The following is a 19,802-nucleotide window of genomic DNA, read 5'->3' on the forward strand; positions in this document are numbered from 1 at the left end:
TCCTGCCGGGGTACGTCCAAGGGAGTCGTACGATGAGAAGTGTAGATTGCCAGCTGCTGCAGGCTTTAGGACCATATGAAGTCCCGGCTTGTGTAGGGCGCAGGTGTCCAAGAGACCACAGATTGAAGTGGTTATTTCATGGAAGGGATATTTATTAAAAAACGACGCGTTTCGGCCGCCAAATATAAGGTGGCCTTTCTCAAGTTAAACTAAGTCAGGGTAAACTTGAGAAAGGCCACCTTATATTTGGCGGCCGAAACGCGTCGTTTTTTAATAAATATCCCTTCCATGAAATAACCACTTCAATCTGTGGTCTCTTGGACACCTGCGCCCTACACAAGCCGGGACTTCATATGGTCCTAAAGCCTGCAGCAGCTGGCAATCTACACTATTACGTTAATAAATTCCCCTCTTAGTTGTTTTTGTTTCTAAGATTACAGGACAAACCTTGCAAATCTGAGATGCATAGAGTAGAAGATGATAGAACCCAAGCCCATCCTGATTCTTAGGAAGAAATTCTTGCAGGCTTCCATTAGGAAGATATTCCATGACCAATTGGAAACTGCGTCGGCCTGATAGGAAATACAAAAAAAACCACAACAAACAAAAACAGTAATTAGAGTTGAACAACCTAAAGGAAGGAAAACAAGGAGGTGACTCAGTGGTCTGAGAGGAGACAGGCAGACAGGTAGGTAGATCAGCTGAATACGAAGGGAACCAAATTTCATGGAGTCTGGAGGTTTTCTTTGGTATTTAGGGTGCACCTGTTGCTGCTGCAGAATACGATTCATTTGACAGGGTAGACTCATATGTATGATACATAATTTTTTAGTAATTGTGGCACATTCTCTCATGTGATTCAACGTAGCTATGGAGAGAACTGCAAACACGGATCTTTTTGCAAATCTTTCAGAAATGGGAGGAAGGCTCTTGCAAGCATGACTGTAGAAACTGACTGGGTAAGCTTTTTGAGTCTAGGAAACTTATGGTGTCCAGGATTAGGTCTCTTTTACTGTGACTGCTATGCTGCCTTCATCCAGTTTATTTTTTGCTGACAAGCTTTTTGGAGATGGAATTTTCATTTTCCAGCAGGATTTGGCACCTATCCACACTGCCAAAAGTACCAATACCTGGTTTAATAACCACAGCATCAATGAGCTTGATTGGCCAGCAAACTATCCTGACCTTAGCTCCATAGAGAATCTGTGGGGTATTATCAAAGGGAAGATGAGAGACACCAGACCCAACAATGCAGACGAGCTGAAGCCTGCTATCAAAGCAACCTGGTCTTCCATAACACCTCTGCAGTGCCACAGGCTGATCTCCTCCATGCCACACCACATCGATGCAGTCATTCATGTAAAAGAAGCCTTGACCAAGTATTCAGTGCATTTACTGTATATATTCTTCATCTTGCCAATATTTCTGTGTCTAAAATGTTTTTACAGTTGGTCTTTTATAACAATCTAACTTTCTTAATAAAGAATTGGTGCAGCTCACAGTCTAGTGAGGCGCAAAGTTTCTGCCTGTGCCCGAACAGACTGATCCAGTTACGTTGCTGCAGATTATAATATGGGCGGTCTGGAGAGCCTCCCAGATTGCCCATATTATAATCTTGTAAACCGCAGCCAAGAAATGAGAGAGATGTGCCCTGTGTAGGAAGCCTAGTGACATTGTAATACACGTCCTGCGCGGGAGGGTCCAGCAGCTGGGGGAACTGCAGAGCATGAAAGTCAGGAAAAGCAGGAGTCTAGCTCTGTCTCACAACCGGGGTGAAGGGGGGGGGTGGGGTGGTTAGGGCGTTCTTTTGGTGATCAGAATGTGCAGGTGATCGTGAAACTACTTGGCGCTAACTGTTTTTGAGGCACTACTGGGGGAATAACTGTTTGTGAGGCACTACTGGGGGAATGTTTGTGGGGCACTAATGTGGCAATATAAGGGGAATAAACTGTGTGGTACTACTGGGGGAATTAACTACTATATGGGTGACTATTAAGGGATTAGCTACTGGAAAGAAATAATTGAGTAACTACTGTGTTGGGCAACTATTTTACAGGGCAGTATTATGAGCTGTATGTTATGGGTGATACGTGCAGCAGTGACAGTTCAAAGCAATTTATGATATCACCTATTAAACTGCACAGTGCCAGGAGACACGTGGCGCTCTGACAGTGCCAGGAATGCTGCACACCACTCTGACAGTGCCAGGAACTCCACAACCTGCTTTGACAGTGCCAGGATTGCTGCACACCACTCTGACAGTGCCAGAAATGCCATGTTCTACTCTGACAGTGCCAGGAATACCACACGCTGCTCTGACAGTGGCAGGAACGCTGCATGCATGCAAAGAAAAGGGGTAAGGGGGGGAGAGGGAGCTGCCACAGGAAGAAGAGTTTAAAGAGACATGAGTTATGCACTGTGGTGCTGGTTTACAATTGGAGCAGTTTGTGTTGGTGCAGTGTGGTGTTAGCATGGTGGAGCATTACATACATTTATTTCTGCAATGCTGTGTTAGCTTACTAAAGGTGGAGCAACATTTATTTCTGCCCTGTGGTGTTGGGTAACTACAGGGGGCAATGTTTATTGCTTGTGGTGTTGGGTTACTACAGGTGAAGTAGTATTTATTTTTGCACTTTGGTGCTGATTTGGCACTGCCCTGGGATATTATGTGCACTACGTGTCACTTTCTGGTGCCGAGTAGAAGTATTTGTTTGTTGGTGAGTCCCCAGCATCAACATAGATTGCAAGGTGAGGCCCGAGAACAAAATGTTTGAGAACCACTGCACTTAGGTATGTCACTCATAGTCAATTCAAGTGTAATCTCCTGATCTGTCCCACTAGCACTGGCAGTTGGTCTCCACTGCACATGTAAGCAGAGGGAATGTGGGAAAGTCTGAGCTCTGTTGCATAGCAACAGCAGGGTCATGATTCAGAAAGAAAAACAGGAAGCGATCAAATACATGGAGGACAATACTGTCAAGCATAGAACATGTCACCAATTTTCTAAGTAAGTATACTTTTAAAGGTGCTATTGACCTGAAATTCTCACCAGCTGTCAGAAGCAACCCATCCAATCCACACAGGCAAATAAATCAAAACATAGATGTCCATAAATTAAGTTATGTGTAATAATAAGAAATGACACAATGAAAAAGTATTGAACACGCTTTTCATACTTCCCAATAATCCTGGAATCCAGCGGGACATTCATGACTTTGGGGTAATGTCCCACCTTCCTGGGACAGCCCCCATTTTTCCTGCTCCCCTGTGCTGCCTATTTAACTGGAATCACAACTGTCTAGCGCTCACACTTAGATTTTGCACTAATACTGGCAGAGCAGGGGCCAGCCTTTGACTGTCAACTCTGCCAATTACTCTTGTGACATTGCATTCTGTCTCCCGCCACAAGAGGCTGTTCCCGCCCCCAGAGCTCCAATGCAGGTATCTAAATAACAGATATGCCTACATGGTCGGTGAGTAGCTACATGGGGAGATGCCTACATAAGTAGGAAGGGGTCTAAATAACAGCAGAAATGCCTATATGGGGGGTGGGGGGGATAACTATAAGGTGAGATGCCTAACATAGGGATCCTATCTGCTACCATCGCTACTATATATGGACATATAGAGAGCCTAAGCACTGCCTAAATACTACATGGCATAAATTGGGCACCGTTACAGTTTGGAGTAATTCAGATGGGGACTTTGTATAGAGGTGAGGAAGGTGCTTGAGCGAAGAGCCTAAAATGTTATGTCTGGCAGACTCTATGGAGACGCGTTATGGCTGGTAGAAGTCTTCATAATGGCCGTGCCAGAGGGAGAGGAAAGGAAAAGTGAGCGACTCAGGTCAGAGAAGAGACCCCCTGTAAGTCACTGGATGTAAGTGCACTGTAATAACTTACATGGTGTGCAGAGCCTGTGTACTATTGGTATCTACAACTATATGGACCAGTGTATGGGGGGGATACTGGTCTTTGTATGGTGGATGTTATTTACTAATGGTATGGTGGTATTAGTCACTATTTGGTGGTAATGACGGTGGTCCTGGTGTGGGGAAATGTTTTCATATACTGTAATAATTGGTCTCGGTATACTGGATTCTAGAATTTGAGATGGTGGTGTTAATCGCTATATTAGTGGTATAAGTCACTATGTGGTGAAGGTGTGGTGATAATATTGACGGTGTGGTATGAATCCACTTCTGGCTTCTGCAGTGTATGGCACTACCATAAGATTGTGTAAATAGCAGTGGGAAAAGTGTTATGGGCATGACCATTGGGGCGTGGCACGTTGCCTTGAATGTCCCTTTTTGCCCTTAGCAAAATTTGGGAGGTTTATTGAAATGTATTTAATACTCTGCACAAAAGCCTTTGTTGGTTATGAAAACTTCTAGACGCCTCCTTTATGGAGAAACTAGTGGCATGCATTGCTTAGGAGGGGTTTTGTCCCATTCTTTCACACAAACACTCTTCAAATCCTGAAGTGGGCTCTTTTTATGAACTCTGAAATTTAATTCCTTCCATAAATTTTCTACTAGATTCAGGTCATGTGATCCACTGGGCGATTCTAGGGGCTCATGTTTCATTATCTTGCTGAAATGTCGACCCCTTTTTTGATCTTCATCATCCTTGTAGATGGCAAATGGTAGAATGTCTCGGTACATTTGTCCATTCATAAAGTATGCAGCGCCTTGTACCTGAAGATTCAAGGACAACTTTTCTCATATTTGTATTTCACTCCTCTGTGTGAAATCTTGCACCTGATCATGGCTGGTTTATAGGGAAATTATGTTCTTTCCATTTGCAGATTATGGCAGCAACAGTGCTCACTGAAACCTTTAAAGGGGTTATCCAGCGGGGGGGCACTTTTTTGCTGGGACCGGGGAGGAGGTGGCTAAGGGAAAAGACGTCCACTCACCTCCCCGGTTCCAGCCGCGGGTCCCGCATCGCGGCACTCCGGTGCCCGATTCCCGGCCGCTTCCGGGTGTCTGGCGCGGGCCCAAGACGTGACGTCTCAGGTCCGCTCAGCCACTCAGTGAAGGAGGCGGGATCCGTTTCAAGTCCGCTCAGTTCCCGCCTCTGTCACTGAGTGGCTGAGTGGACCTGAGACGTATCATCAGACACCCGGAAGTGGTTGGGAACCGGGCACCGGAGCGCCGCGATGCGGGACCCGCCGCTGGAACCGGGGAGGTGAGTGGACGTCTTTTCCCTCTGCCACCTCCTCCCCGGTCCCAGCAAAAAAGTGCCCCCCCCCCCCCCCTCTGGAGTACCCCTTTAATGGTATTAGAAACTATTTGGTAACCAATGCCAACAGTATGCTTTGTAACAATAAGGTTTTGAAGGTCTTGAGACAGCTCACTGGTTTTACGGATCAAGAGATGTTTCTTGTGTGACACCTTGGTAATGAGACACTTTAATAAACCATCAGTTGAACCAGCTGATATTATTTTTCACTAAGGGTCCATTTACATAGAAAGATTTTCTGACAGATTATCTGCCAAAGATTTGTAGCCAAAGCCAGAAATGGATTTGAAAAGAGGAAAAATCTCAGGCTTTCCTTTATAACCTAATCTGTGTTTAAAGTCTGTTTCTGGCTTTGGCTTCAAATCTTTAGCAGATAATCTGTCAGATAATCTTTCTGTGTAAATGGACCCTTAGGGCCCTTTTACACGGAAAGATTATCTGACAGATTATCTGCCAAAGATTTGAAGCCAAAGCCAGGAATGGACTATAAACAAAGATCAGGTAATAAAAGAAAGCCTGAGATTTCTCCTCTTTTCAAATCCATTCCTGGTTTTGGCTTCAAATCTTTGGCAGATAATCTGTCAGATAATCTTTCCGTGTAAAAGGGCCCTTAGTGTCAGGATTGCATTCTAATTACTAATAGATTTTAGCTGGAGTCACGACATTCCATGGCTTTTTGCACCAGTATTTTGTTACGTGTTCAATACCTTTTACCTCTGTCATTTCTCATTATTACACATTAGGTCAGGTTCACACTGCGTTTTTGCAGTCCGTTTCACGATAACATTTTATGGGGAAAAAAACTGATAAAAAAACAGATACAATTGTGTGCAATCCATTTTCTTTTTTTTAGCATACACAAAAACGTGTGGTTGACCATATTTTGTGTAGGTTAAAAGTAACCCTTTAAAAATTGATATGTTAAACAGACTGCAAAAATGCAGTGTGAAACCAGTCTAATGTAATTTATTGACCTCTATAGTTTGATTTCTTTTCCTGTGTGGATTGGATGAGTTGTTAACAACATGTGGTTAAAATTTCATGTCAATAGAACCTTTAGAAATATATTTACAAGATGTTCAATACGTATTTCAGTCGCTGTATGTATGTGGTACATATCTGATTTTTTTGGACAACACCTTTAAACAGGAAGATTTAAAAAAAACTTCTGATTATACAGCCAAGTGAATTGTTATTTCACTATTTTTGTTTTAACACCTAAAAATCCAGATTGCTGACTGCTTAAAGTTGCTGTTGTGTCAAGTATTGTTTTCTTTTAATTCTAAGATAAGGCTGGATAGCAGCGTACCTGCATTTTCCCATGATTCCATGGCATGTAATTTCAATTATATGTAATCTTACATCTGTATCACAGCTTCTGTTAATAATGCACAGCCAGATTTGTAATTGGATACCAGCAGCATCTGACAGGCCCCAGTGACTTACAGTTGTCTGTGTTATGTTGTTTTTATGAAATTATCCACTTGGTTTAATATCTTATAGAGGTTCACAGCCACACTAAATCTTGCCAGCCCAGCACACTTGTCCAGAGGCTCTGGCACCTGCCTGACAGCTCTCAAGATCAACCCACTGGCTCTCACATCTGGACTGACAGATCTGCTACAGGGTTATAGATGGGCATGATCCAGCTTCAGGATGGTGATGAAGCTGCCGCAGCTCATTGGTCTGTTGACTATTGGGTTAGCTTTCACACCTGCAGGACAATGTCAGGGCTACAGCAGCTGAATGGCCTCATTAGTTGCATCAAGAAAACTAATGCTGTGTCTACACGGAACGATTATCGTGCGAATTCGCACGATAACGATCGAATTCGAACGATAATTGTACGTGTAAACGCACCGAACGATCAAACGACGAGCGAGAAATCGTTCATTTTGATCTTTCAACAAGTTCTCAAATCGTCGTTGATCGTTCGCAAAAAATTCGCAGATCGTTGCGTGTGAACAGTCGTTCGCCGATTTAACCAATGTGTGAGATAGGCTTAAGCGATCGCAAAAGGAATTTCCGTACGATATATCGTACAGGCTAAACGCTGATCGTTCTGAAAAAAAATCGTTACTCCGACATCGTTAATCGTACGATCGGGCGAATTATCGTTCCGTGTAAATGTAGCATAAGTGTCTTCTGCAGGGGGCTGCGGGAGGCGGGGGGGTTAAAGGGGCGGGTTACATATCCGCAGCAGATTGAAAATTCCTTGACCCTTGATAAAGCTTGTACAGCGAAACGCAGCGTTGGGTGAGTGGTGGTACTGGGCAGGAGTATATACTATATACCCAGAGGTTTGATCATACACTTGTATGAATTAGACACTATACGTGGTATTGTATTTGGTTGCACTTCAGACTTCACTTCACTGTTTCCTACTTATTTTGTTTGGATTATTATTATCCATTATTTAATATTTTTTTTGCACTTTCTTACCTCTGTGGGTCAATTGATATACCATCAATGGTTTAATATATAGTAGTTATATTATTTATTTATTTACTCTGCCCTGTATACCATCTGATGTATGTATTGTATGGCTTTCTGCTCCCTTTTTAATATATGTTTTTAAACAATATAAATTTTCTTTGTATGTAATAAATAAAGTATTTTTTGATATATGTAGAATACTGTCCAGCATTGTTTATTTATAGGTGGTGTGGGTATGTAACCCATAGAACTTCACGCTACCAGGATTTGCAGCGGATCCCATTTGGGTGGTACACAGTAAGTCCTTTCACCAAGTTCTGGAAAGGCATGGTGGCTTTGCACAGTTTAGCATGCCAATCCAGTTATCACTCATTACTCTTGCATGTATATCTATTGTGATCAGTTCTACGGCCTGGTTCACACACTATGGGGGAGCCACATAGCTGCGCAAAACTTTTCCCGACATACACTGATCATGCCTACTTCAGCTTACGCTGAAAGTAGGCATGATTTATCATGTGCGACTATTTAAAATAGTTGCACACGGGTCGCAGACTGACTCACCCCTCCTTATAGTACAGAAGCAGGGAATCCCCTCATAAAGCCGGGATTCCCTGCCCTACGGTGTCTACACCCTTACATATTGACACACAGCAGACAGACACGTGTATATATATATATATATATATATATATATATACACACACACACACACACACACACACACACACACACACAGCAGACAGACAGGGCCACCACATCCCCCTCCCCCCATAGAGATCCCACTGCATCTTCCCCAGCAAGGAAGGGGGTCACTTAACCCCCTTTTCCCATGTTCTAACTAAAAATAAATTAATAATAGCCCAAAATATTAATTTATGACATTCCTGATCTCGCATGGTAAACGGCGTAAGCGCCAAAAAATCCCAAAGTGCTAAATTGTTAATTTTTGGTTGCATCAAATGCAGAAAAATTGTAATAAAAAGCGATCAAAAAGTCGTATATGCGCAATCAAGGTACCGATAGAAAGTACAGATAGTATATTTGTTAACAATGGTTTGAATTTTTTACAAGCCATCAAATAAAATAAAAGTTAAACATGTTACATATCGTTGTAATCTTAACGACTTGAGGGACATATGTAACAAGACAGTTTTACCCTAGGGCAAACGGCGTAAACACAAAAACTCTCCAAATAAAAAAAATGTGGGTTTTTTCCATTTCACCACACATTTAATTTTTTCCTGCTTTTGCAGTGCACTTTATAACCACAATTCAGCCTGTCATTGCAAAGTACAATTAGTGGCGCGTAAAATAAGGGCTCATGTGGGTTTCTAGGTGAAAAATGCAAGGGCTATGGCCTTTTAAGCACAAGGAGGGAAAAAGTAAAACGCAAAAATTTAAATTGGCCCAGTCCTCTAAGGTTTAAAACCCTCCAGTTGGAGGTCATCAGCTTCCCCAGCATCTTGTAAGGTTAAGCCCTTACTTGCTGGTGTAAGCACGCTGTTTGTTTTTGTCTGTTCGTTTTTTTTCTTTTTCAGATACCCGTATGCAGAGGATTACGTTGGAAACTGTCTTATAGACGAAATCCATTACTAAGTCAAGACTTAGTGTTAGCCGGTATAAAATGGCTAACACACTAAACCCCCCATTATTACGCCAGTACCCACTGCACCAGGGATACTGGGAAGAGCTGGGTACCAGTAGTCCTGAAGCATCCGAAAATAGTGCTCCATGACTGGGCAGTAGCAGGCTTTGATTATTGGGCTGGGGAAAAAAATGGCCCTCCCCACCCTGGTAATAATAGGCTGCTGTTTTTTTTTTTTGTTTTTTTTTACCTGGCTGGTTATTGAAAAGAGGGGAGTCCTAAATGCTTTCTTTTTAACTTATTTATGGGGAAAAAAAGCGTGTAGGACCCCCCTCTTTTCAATAAGCAGGCAGGTAAAAACCAAACAGCAGCAGCCTAGTAGTACCAGGGGGGGAAGGGCCATTTTTTGGGCCCACCCCAGCCTGCTACTGTCCAGGAGCACCATTTTTTGACTCTCCAGGACTACTGGTACCCAGCTCTTCCCAATATCCCTGGTGTGGTGGGTACTGGGGTAATAATAGGTGGTTAGTGTTAGACATTTGTCTGGTTATGCAGCAGGGTGGTGCCAACGATGTACACCGTGGACAGTGGTGTAGAAATCCAGACAATACTGAAATCACTGTGGCACTCCAATATGGTGATCAAACAAAGTGATTTATTTCTCCCACATATGCAACTTTTCACTCTTACAATGACAACTTTCTCAAGCACTGTTTGAGAAAGTTCTCATTGTGAGAGTGAAATGTTGCATATGTGGGAGAAATAAATCCTTTTGTTTGATCCCCATATTGGAGTGCCACGGTGATTTCATTAAAGGGGTTATCCAGCGCTACAAAAATATGGCCACTTTTCCCCCTACTGTTGTCTCCAGGTCAGGTGTGGTTTGCAATTAAGCTCCATTTACTTCAATGGAACTGAGTTTCAAAACCCCACCCAAACTGGAGACAAGAGAGGGGGAAAAGTGGCCATATTTTCGTAGCGCTGGATAACCTCTTCAATATATAAATATATATATGTAAATATATGCACACACACGTAATAAATGTCAATTTTTTCTTGTTCAACAATAAATGGGAATTCTTCTTCATGGAAAAATAAGACATTCCCTTAAAATAAGACATAGCACATCTTTGGGAGCAAAAATGAATACAAGACACTGTCTTATTTTCGGGGAAACACTGTATATGAAACTTACCTGCACTATAGCAAATTCCTTTATACTTAACAATGTAGTCACTATGAAGAGCACGGAGAATGAGACTCTCCCTGTGGAAATCCCGGACATGTTCAGCGGTACTGTGCTGGAGTTTTTTTACTGCAACCAGCTCTCCTGTATTGTCACCTAAAGGATCATATCTGCACAGCTCCACACTGCCAAAATTCCCCTTAAAAGAAGAAAAATGTAATAACTCCAAATTCACATATGTTGGACATTAAAAACAAGTTATTGTAAAATAATGATAATAAATATGCCCTTCTCCATAAAGAAGAAAGCTGTCTCTCTTTTACGACCTAGGGGTATCTTATAGTGTAAACCTATGGCTGGCCTTTTACAGATTCTCGACACATAACAAAAGAAAAACAATTCATGCATAGAAAGGAGCATTGTTCCTAAATGGAATGTGTCACATATTTCATTTTTAATCTTTTTTTTTTAACTACATGTAAGGAAATATGACAAATGTACCCAATTTTTCATATTTCTCAGTTATAGGCATCAGGAAAAGCTCCAGCAGGAATACCAGTGGTGAGTGTTGGAGAGCAAGCTGTGAGGTGTCTGTGCTGGCAGTGGTGAGGGCGGGAGAGCATGCTATGAGGTAACTGGGCAGGCGGTGGTGACTATGGGAGAGCAGGCTATAAGGTGACTAGGCAGGTGGCGGTGACTACGAGAAAGCTGCTATGAGGTGACTGGACATTCGAAAGTGAGTGTGGTAGAGCGGGCAGTCAGGTGACAGGGCAGGCACTCAGCATACTGAGGACCCCAGTAGGCCGCTCAGGTCAGTGCATGTCTACAGGCCGGCCACGGAAAGCACTCCAGTAAGAGCAAAGGCATTTCTAGGATAGCCAGGACAGCACCCCCATGGGCCTAGTACAGCGAACGAAGCAGCGACATCAGCTGTGTCGCAGAATACTAGGCCAGGGATGCAAAATCTTGCACCCAAGACAACAACCCCCATGACATCCCCCACACCACTGTCTTCTGCCTCCCCCCGCTCTGATGTTCCATGCCTGTCCATCTTTCTTCGTATTTGCCCGCTGCCCCCACTGTCTGTCCACACATACTCACCTTTCCGCACTCACCGCTTATCCTCCATAAGCACTCACCTCCTGCACTGCTGGCCCATATTTTCCAGCCAGCGTCTGCTGCTCACCGGAGAGATTACAGTATGCCGGCTTCTTCTCTGGGTTGCCTTTGTTTGCTTGCTGTGTGCACCCGGAACCCACTGCTCAGGTAATTTCCACCACACACATTCAAAAAGGTGCAGGCTTAACTAAAATGGCACCGCTACCCTCTCACAGTATAATGAGGCTGTGTACTGCATGTCTTTGAACACGTGGAACATGTGTAGCACACAGCTTAAAAAACATGGTGTAAGTGACCCAGATGGACTCCGGATATATACTGTATATGTATATATATATATATATATATATATATATATATATATATATATATATATATATATATATTATATATATATATAGGGTCCATTGTATTCCCTAATTATGTTCCAATACTCACAACCAAGTGGGACTTAAAGTGACACTGTCATCCCCTTTGTGCATTCTGACATCTCTACACAGGTGTAAAGGGTAAATTTAGCGTTTTTCATACCTTAATTTATATCATATGTTATGGTGCTTGTTCAAGTAAAAAGTCATCTTTTATCAACTGCAGATTGTGTTAAATGGGCGGGGCCTCACGGCATTAGCGTCACTTAGCCCCACCCACAAAACCACAGTCGGCCCCCGCCCCTTGCCGGCCATTGGAACAGGCTGGCCGAAAGGTCTAGACCCCACCCCCTTTACGTCGACCAACCAATGGGCGGCAAGGGGGCGCTAATGCAGCGAGGACACGCCCACTTAATACAATCTGCAGTTGATAAAAGGACACTTTTTACTTGAACAAGCACCATGACGTATGATATGAAATAAGGTATGAAAAACGCTAAATTTACCCTTTACACCTGGGTAGAGATGTCAGAATGCACAAAGGGGGTGACAGTGTCACTTTAAGGGGCTACGTATCATAACCTGACCTGTCTATATTTAGTTCATTATAACTTTGCAATGCTTCAATGTATGCTCACAATTCTGGGCTTGTTTTCTCGTGACACATTGTACTTTATGTTATTGTATTTAACCCCTTAACGACATAGGGCGTATACTTACAAACATGACAGCTGCATCCGATTACCGGACGCAGCGTCATCCCTGGGGTCTAGTGGGGAGATCGCCCCTCCGGGATGTTATCCCGGAGGAGCGATCTCCGTAACTGAAGCCGGCCGGGGACCGCTGCAAGATGGCGCTGTCCCCGCCTCGGCACTCGTTTACTTCCGGCAGCCGGAAGTAAACGAGTGCCTATCTCATGGATCTCTGCAGGATATCTATGCTGCAGAGATCTCAATGAGAGATCAAAGCACTTATACTAGAAGTCCCCCAGGGGGGCTTCTAGTATAAGTGTAAAAGTAAAAAAAAAAGTGTTGTTAATAGTAAAAAGCCCCCTCCCCTAATTAAAGTCTGAATCACCCCCCTTTTCCCAGGTTATAAATAAAAGTAAACAAATAAATAAATAAACATGTTTGCTATCGCCGCGTGCGTAATCTCCTGAACTATTAATTAATCACATTCCTGATCTCACACGGTAAACGGCGTCAGCGCAAAAAAATCCCAAAGTGCAAAATTGCGCATTTTTGGGCGCATCAAATCCAGAAAAATTGTAATAAAAAGCGATCAAAAAGTCGTATATGCGCAATCAAGGTACCGATAGAAAGAACATGTCATGGCGCAAAAAATGACACCTCACACAGCCCCATAGACCAAAGGATAAAAGCGCTATAAGCCTGGGAATGGAGCAATTTTAAGTGACGTATATTTGTTGACAATGGTTTGAATTTTTTACAGGCCATCAGATACAATATAAGTTATACATGTTACATATCGTTTTAATCGTAACGACTTGAGGAACATGCATAACAAGTCAGTTTTATCCCAGGGCGAATGGCGTAAAAACACATTTCCCCCAAATAAACAAAATGCGTTTTAAGCACAAGGAGGAAAAAACGAAAACGCAAAAATCAAAATTGACTCTGTCCTTAAGGGGTTAATTGGTTAATATTTTTAGTGTTTTGGTGGAGGGGGATTGCTAAATTTCATGAAAAAATTAGAAAAATTTGCATTAGTATGACTTCTGATTTCTGTTTCTAAAAAAGTAAGTCACGCCACATAAATCACAGTCACATTCAATCTAAGTCACATTAGCAATATCTAAAAGAAAAACAAGGGACAGCGCTCCATGGCGCGGATCAGCTGGACTAAAAGGGGTGAAGGAATAGAATATGGTAACCCTCACCTGATAAGAGTTGTGCTGAGCAGGAGGCACAACTCTCAGGACAGCATGAAAAGTATAAACCTGCGAACGGCAGCCACTCCCGAACTCCACCAAGGGAATAATGAGGAGAAACACCACCAAACTCCAACAACAGTGATCCAGGCGGAGGTCCGACTAATGGTGACCAGATGAATAATGTAAAACTACAAAAGTTTATTTAAAAGTAGGGATGGTCCGAACCCGCTGAGGTTCGGGTTCGGCTGAACCCAAACGCTCGGCATCGGATTCCCGCTGTCTGCCCGCTCCGTGCAGCGGGCGGATACAGCGGGAGGACCGCCTTGAAAACTGGGATATAGCCTATGGCTATGGCTGTATCCCAGTTTTCCAGGCATTCCTCCCGCTGGATCCGCCCGCTGCACGGAGCGGGCAGACAGCGGTAACCATTGCGGAGGGTTCGGGTTCGTACGAACCCTGTCCGAACCAGGTTCGGACCATCCCTATTTAAAAGAACCAACGCGTTTCGTAACTGTACCGGTTCCTTTTTCAAGAGTCATATAACATTACAGGAGAGACACACAACACAACTTACACCAAAAAGAAATAGTGATGTTAATAAGATAGGATAAGTAGCTCCACCTTTCTTATTGACATCACTATTTCTTTTTGGTATAAGTTGTGTTGTGTGTCTCTCCTGTAATGTTATATGACTCTTGAAAAAAGGAACCGGTACGGTTATGAAACGCGTTGGTTCTTTTTAATAAACTTTTATAGTTTTACATTATTCATCTGGTCACCATTAGTCAGACCTGCCCCTGGATCCCTGTTGTTGGAGTTTGGTGGTGTTTTTCCTCACATTAGCAATATGTCTACTATGTGCTGGCAGATTTGGTAAACATGTTTTACTTTCTTAGGGATGCTACAAGGCTTAAAGGTTTAACAGCCATTTTAAAATTTTCATGAAAATTTTAAACAAATCTATTTTTTTAGGGACCAGTTCATTTGTGAAGTGAATTGGAGCAACTTTTATGTTAAAACCTCATTTAAGTCACCTCATATTAAAACCTGCACCCCTAAAAAATTTAATTGAGAGGTATTGTGAGCATTTTGACCTTACAGGTGTTTGAGTAAAGCATTTCTAATTAGGTCATGAAAATGAAAAGATTAGCTTTTTTTCCATTCAAATTTTCTTTTAGTTTAAAATTTCATATTTTCAAAAAGAAAATAGGCAAAAATGCACCCCAAAATTTGTAACACAAGTACTCCTGAGTACAAAAGCACCCCATATGTTGGCACAAACCACTGTTTGGGCACATGGCAGAGCTTAGAAGGGAAGGAGCACCCTTTTGCATTTTCAGTGCAGATTTTGATGGAGCAGTTTCTGGGTGCTATGTGTGCTTGGAGAGCCCCTGTAGTACCAGCAGAGTGGACCGCATCCACAAGTGACCATATTTTGGTAACTAAACACTTAAACTAATCATCCAGGGGTGTAGTAAGTGAAATCAGGGCAAAGGGACACATCGGGACCCCGTGATCGCACTGTGAGGGTCGCGATGGGTGACAGGGGGAAATCCCTCCTCCTGTCAACCCTATAGATTGCACACAACAAGAGGGCCACATCAGATAGGCAGGTACACAGCGCCGGGGGCCATGTTCTGCAGATGATCATTAGGCTCAGCCACACTTCAGGACCCTGCGATCGCACTGCTCGCATTTCGATGGGTGACAGGGGGTGCTCCCTCCTCCTGTCAACCCTATAGATTCCGGGGTCAGTACTGACCACGGCATCTATAGGGTTAAACTAACCAGCCGTGCTCAGGTGTGTCTCCTGGCTGTTGCTAGAAGACCCTTGGTCCTGTTGGCGGACAGGAACAGTAGAAATCATGCGATGTTGCATTGTGCCTGTTTACATTCATGACATCCTGGGACATCATAATGCATTAAGTATTTGCATTTCATGATGTCCTAGGACATTATTGTGGGGAAAGGAGTTGAAATGTGCCCGGTGCCTTGGTTAGAGCAAAAAATTATCATTTAAACTTGCACCTCGTCATACTGGCGCGAGTGTCTTTGCCCCAGGTCCCCAACACCTCTCTTTTATCTCTTCCCACGCTCCTCATCATTAGGAATGCCCCCATGCAGGATTTCTACTCATTGCTCGTCTAGACAGTGCACCTGTGTCGCTATAGCACATGTGCACTGTTTAGACAGTTAATGGATTGAAATCCTGCCTGGGGGCGTCCTTAATGATGAGGAGGGTGGGGAGGTATGACACAGTGTGACACAGTGTTACAGGTTTAAAGATATATAACACACTTACTGTATACTAGAAGTCCCCCTGGGGGCTTCTAGTATAAGCACACTGATCTCTGGCCGGGTAAGGACATGGGGATCGCCCCTCCGCAATCGCGTCGTAGGGAGGGGCCATCCCCCCACTAGACACCAGGGAATCCGCTGCAAGTAGTAATCAGATGCAGCTATCAACTTTGACAGCTGCATCTGATTGCTTAATTAGCGGGCATGGCGATTGGACCGTGCCCGCTAATAGCTGCGGTCCCGGGCTACAAGCGGCACCCGGGACCGTGGCGATTCAGAGCCGGCCCCGCTCTGAACACCCCTAGACAGCCAAGGATGTACCTGTACGCCCAGGGTTGTCTAGGTGTTAAGGTCTTGTACAGTTCTGACAGCGTCAATGAAAAGCAAAATGAAGCCGCCCTCACCTGGTGCCCAAAGGAGCAGGTCATCCTGGCCCAGGTAAAGAGCAGCACATGACATGTAGTATCACACTATACTGTAGGAAGTCTCTCCTAGACATACCATCCATGCAGACACTTTAGGAATAGTGGGGCATTACCAGGAAAACAGCCACTTTTATTGGTCGATCATCTACTTATTCACATGTGCCGTAGAGCCTTACTGTCTGTAGCATTGTATGTTGAGTCTGGTTTCAATTACGATGGTCCAAAAAGGAACATTGTATGTTGAAAATATTGTATCCGAAGGCCATTGTAAACTGAGGGATCACTGTATATTTATGAGAAGGGGTAGGTAGTCTCACCCACAGTTCACTGTATAATTTTTATAATGAATAAATTGAAGATTTACTGAAAATGGTGCTGAGGATGGAAGTAAGAAAATGATCTTTATCCTCAGTGTCTCCAGCCCCAGGGAAACATAACAGCACTTTAGAGCCTTCTAATCCTCTATTAGTTTCCCTTTAGAGGGGTATTCTAAGATAAAACTAACTTGTCCCTATCCTGTGGATAGGGGACAAGTAAGATATAGCGGGGGGGGGGGGGGGGGGGGGGGGGCGGGTCAATATAGAGGTCTCCATGGGGTACAGAGGTTGACTCCCCACAATCTCTTACTTATGCCCTATCCTGTGGATAGGGGACAAATTAGTTTTATCTTTGAATGCCCCTTTAACTACCTTACCTTGCCAATAACCGATATGTATTTAAGATGTCTTTCTTCATAAACATTTGGGTCCTGGTATTCCCAGACACGGTCACAAAGTCTAAATCCATCTTTCATTTGTTGCCCTTTGGAATCCACTAATAGTTCATAATCTATGAGGAATAGTAAAAGAGCTGTCATGAATCACAGAACTTTGGTAAGAAGTCCTAGAAGGCTATACATGATTCCCCTGTTCTTACCAGATGCAATAAGATTATTGAGCTCTCGGATGACAGAGCGAAACGGTAGCCTTAAGGCTGGGTTGTAAGACATGCACTGTTGTTCTAAGCTTGCCAATTCTATCCAGTTTGGAGCTGGAAGCTGCATTTGATCATTATAAAACTGCAATTTCTGAATGGACAAGTGTTACAGGTTATATTGAATATCAAATCAATAAAAACATCAGAAATGGAATGGTATTCAGTAATAAAACTCTAGTAATGTGTTTAGCAATAGGTGAAAATTCAGAGAATAGAACACATGGGCAAAATACAAGGTCTGAACAGAACAGAGGAAATTTGTGAAGCAAAAATTTCCATAATTTTGGTGCTAATTGTCCATAAATTTAGCATACATGCAATGTGCAAGACTGATCACACATCTGCCAACTGGACAATAGGGAAATCGCACACCTAGAAATGATTGGTCTTAGTGCATGAAATGTCCTCTGCAGTGCCTTAAAGGGTTATTCTGGGAAAAAATTATAATTTACCTATGGAAAGGGTTAACCTAATATACTTAGTTGGCTCGTTAGTTGGCTGCCCTGGGAGATCGCCGGTAAGGTCACATGATCCTCCAGCCGCCAATCTTTTTGCTTCTCTCCTTCCAGTCCAGTGACGTGGGCTGAAGGGATTCCGGCGTCTGCACAGTGCGAGTACGGTGACGTCACCATACCCGTACTGCGCCTGCACCGGGTTTTTCTTCTTCTCATTGGCAGTAGAACACTGAACCCTGATTGGCTGGCTAGTGCATACCAGCAAATCAGGGTACAGTAGTCTGCTGCCAATGAGAAGGAGAGCTGTGCGCAGGCGCAGGACAGGTACAGTGATTAGTGATGAGCGAATAGTGAGATATTCGAATATTCGATATTCGTTCGAATATCCCGTGAATATTCGGATATTCGATGGAATATTCGATCCCATTAAAGTCTATGGGAACAAGTATTCGATTAGTGAAAAACATCTATTTGACCATTTGGAGGGTAAAACCGGAAGCTGGGGGATTTGAACACTTATCGAATATTTATCGAATATTCGCGGGATATTCGTACGAATATCGAATATTCGAATATCTCACTATTCGATCGAATATCTATTCGATCGAACAGTATTCGCTCATCACTAACAGTGATATCACACATGCAGTGGCGTACCATGGCGACCGGGCCCCTACGCTAGGGGGGCCCGCACGGCCCTCCTTGCAGCTTCTCGGGATGCACAGATCTCTTTGATGTTCCGTCCGCACAGCAGCCTATGGGACGCCGGGGCGTGACCTCTCCGGCAGGCGTGATGATGTGACATCATCACGCCTGCCGGAGGTCCCATCCCTGCGGCTCGCAAGATGGAGCCAGAAGAGGAGGAGAGCTGCTGCCTGCAGCCATACAGCGCAATTAGGTGAGTAGGATGTTTGCTTTTTCAAGGGCACCTCTGGGGGCATTATTAGTTCATGAGGGAACCTCTGGGGGCATTATTAGTTCATGGGGCACCTCTGGGGGCATTATTAGTTCATGGGGGCACCTCTGAGGGCATTATTAGTTCATGGGGGCACCTCTGGGGGCATTATTAGTTCATGGGGGCACCTCTGGGGGCATTATTAGTTCATGGGGGCACCTCTGGGGCATTATTGGTTCATGGGGGGCACCTCTGGGGCATTATTAGTTCATGGGGGGCCACCTCTGGGGGCATTTTTAGCTCATGGGGGCACGCCTGGGGAAATTATTAGTTCATGGGGGCACCTCTGGGGGCATTATTAGCTTATGGGGGCACCTCTGGGGGCATTATTAGCTCATGGGGGCACCTCTGGGGGCATTATTAGTTCATGGGGGCACCTCTGGGGGCATTTTTAGCTCATGGGGGCACGCCTGGGGGAATTATTAGTTCATGGGGGCACCTCTGGGGGGCATTATTAGCTCATGGGGGCACCTCTGGGGGCATTATTAGCTCATGGGGGCACCTCTGGGGGCATTATTAGCTCATGGGGGCACCTCTGGGGGCATTATTATTTCATGAGGGCACCTCTGTGGGCATTAATAGCTCATGGGGGCACCTCTGGGGGCATTAGTAGCTCATGGGGCACCTCTGGGGCATTATTAGTTCATGAGGGCACCTCTGGGGGCATTTTTAGTTCATGGGGGCACCTCTGGGGGCATTATTAGTTCATAAGGGAACCTCTGGGGGCATTATTACATTATTAGCTCATGGGGGCACCTCTGGGGGCATTATTAGTTCATGGGGGAACCTCTGGGGGCTTTATTAGTTCATGGGGGCACCTCTGGGGGCATTATTAGCTCATAAGGGAACCTATGGGGGCA

The 19,802-nt window shown here is 44.0% G+C and overlaps 1 protein-coding gene across 2 annotated transcripts in view; it reads right to left on the bottom strand.

The window, feature by feature from the left end:
• The window catches only part of JAK3 (Janus kinase 3), a 148,483-nt gene that overhangs the window by 33,262 nt on the left and 95,419 nt on the right, over positions 1 to 19,802 (bottom strand). For both annotated transcript variants that reach the window (XM_069962299.1, XM_069962300.1), the window contains 4 exons: positions 17,473 to 17,623; positions 17,252 to 17,385; positions 10,463 to 10,652; positions 448 to 572 (listed from right to left, as the gene is read on the bottom strand). In XM_069962299.1, the coding sequence (XP_069818400.1) occupies positions 448 to 572; positions 10,463 to 10,652; positions 17,252 to 17,385; positions 17,473 to 17,623 (600 nt within the window). The remainder of the gene's footprint in view (positions 1 to 447; positions 573 to 10,462; positions 10,653 to 17,251; positions 17,386 to 17,472; positions 17,624 to 19,802) is intronic.

Source organism: Dendropsophus ebraccatus, chromosome 3 (genome assembly GCF_027789765.1).
Source record: "Dendropsophus ebraccatus isolate aDenEbr1 chromosome 3, aDenEbr1.pat, whole genome shotgun sequence".
NCBI classification, from domain to species: domain Eukaryota; kingdom Metazoa; phylum Chordata; class Amphibia; order Anura; family Hylidae; genus Dendropsophus; species Dendropsophus ebraccatus.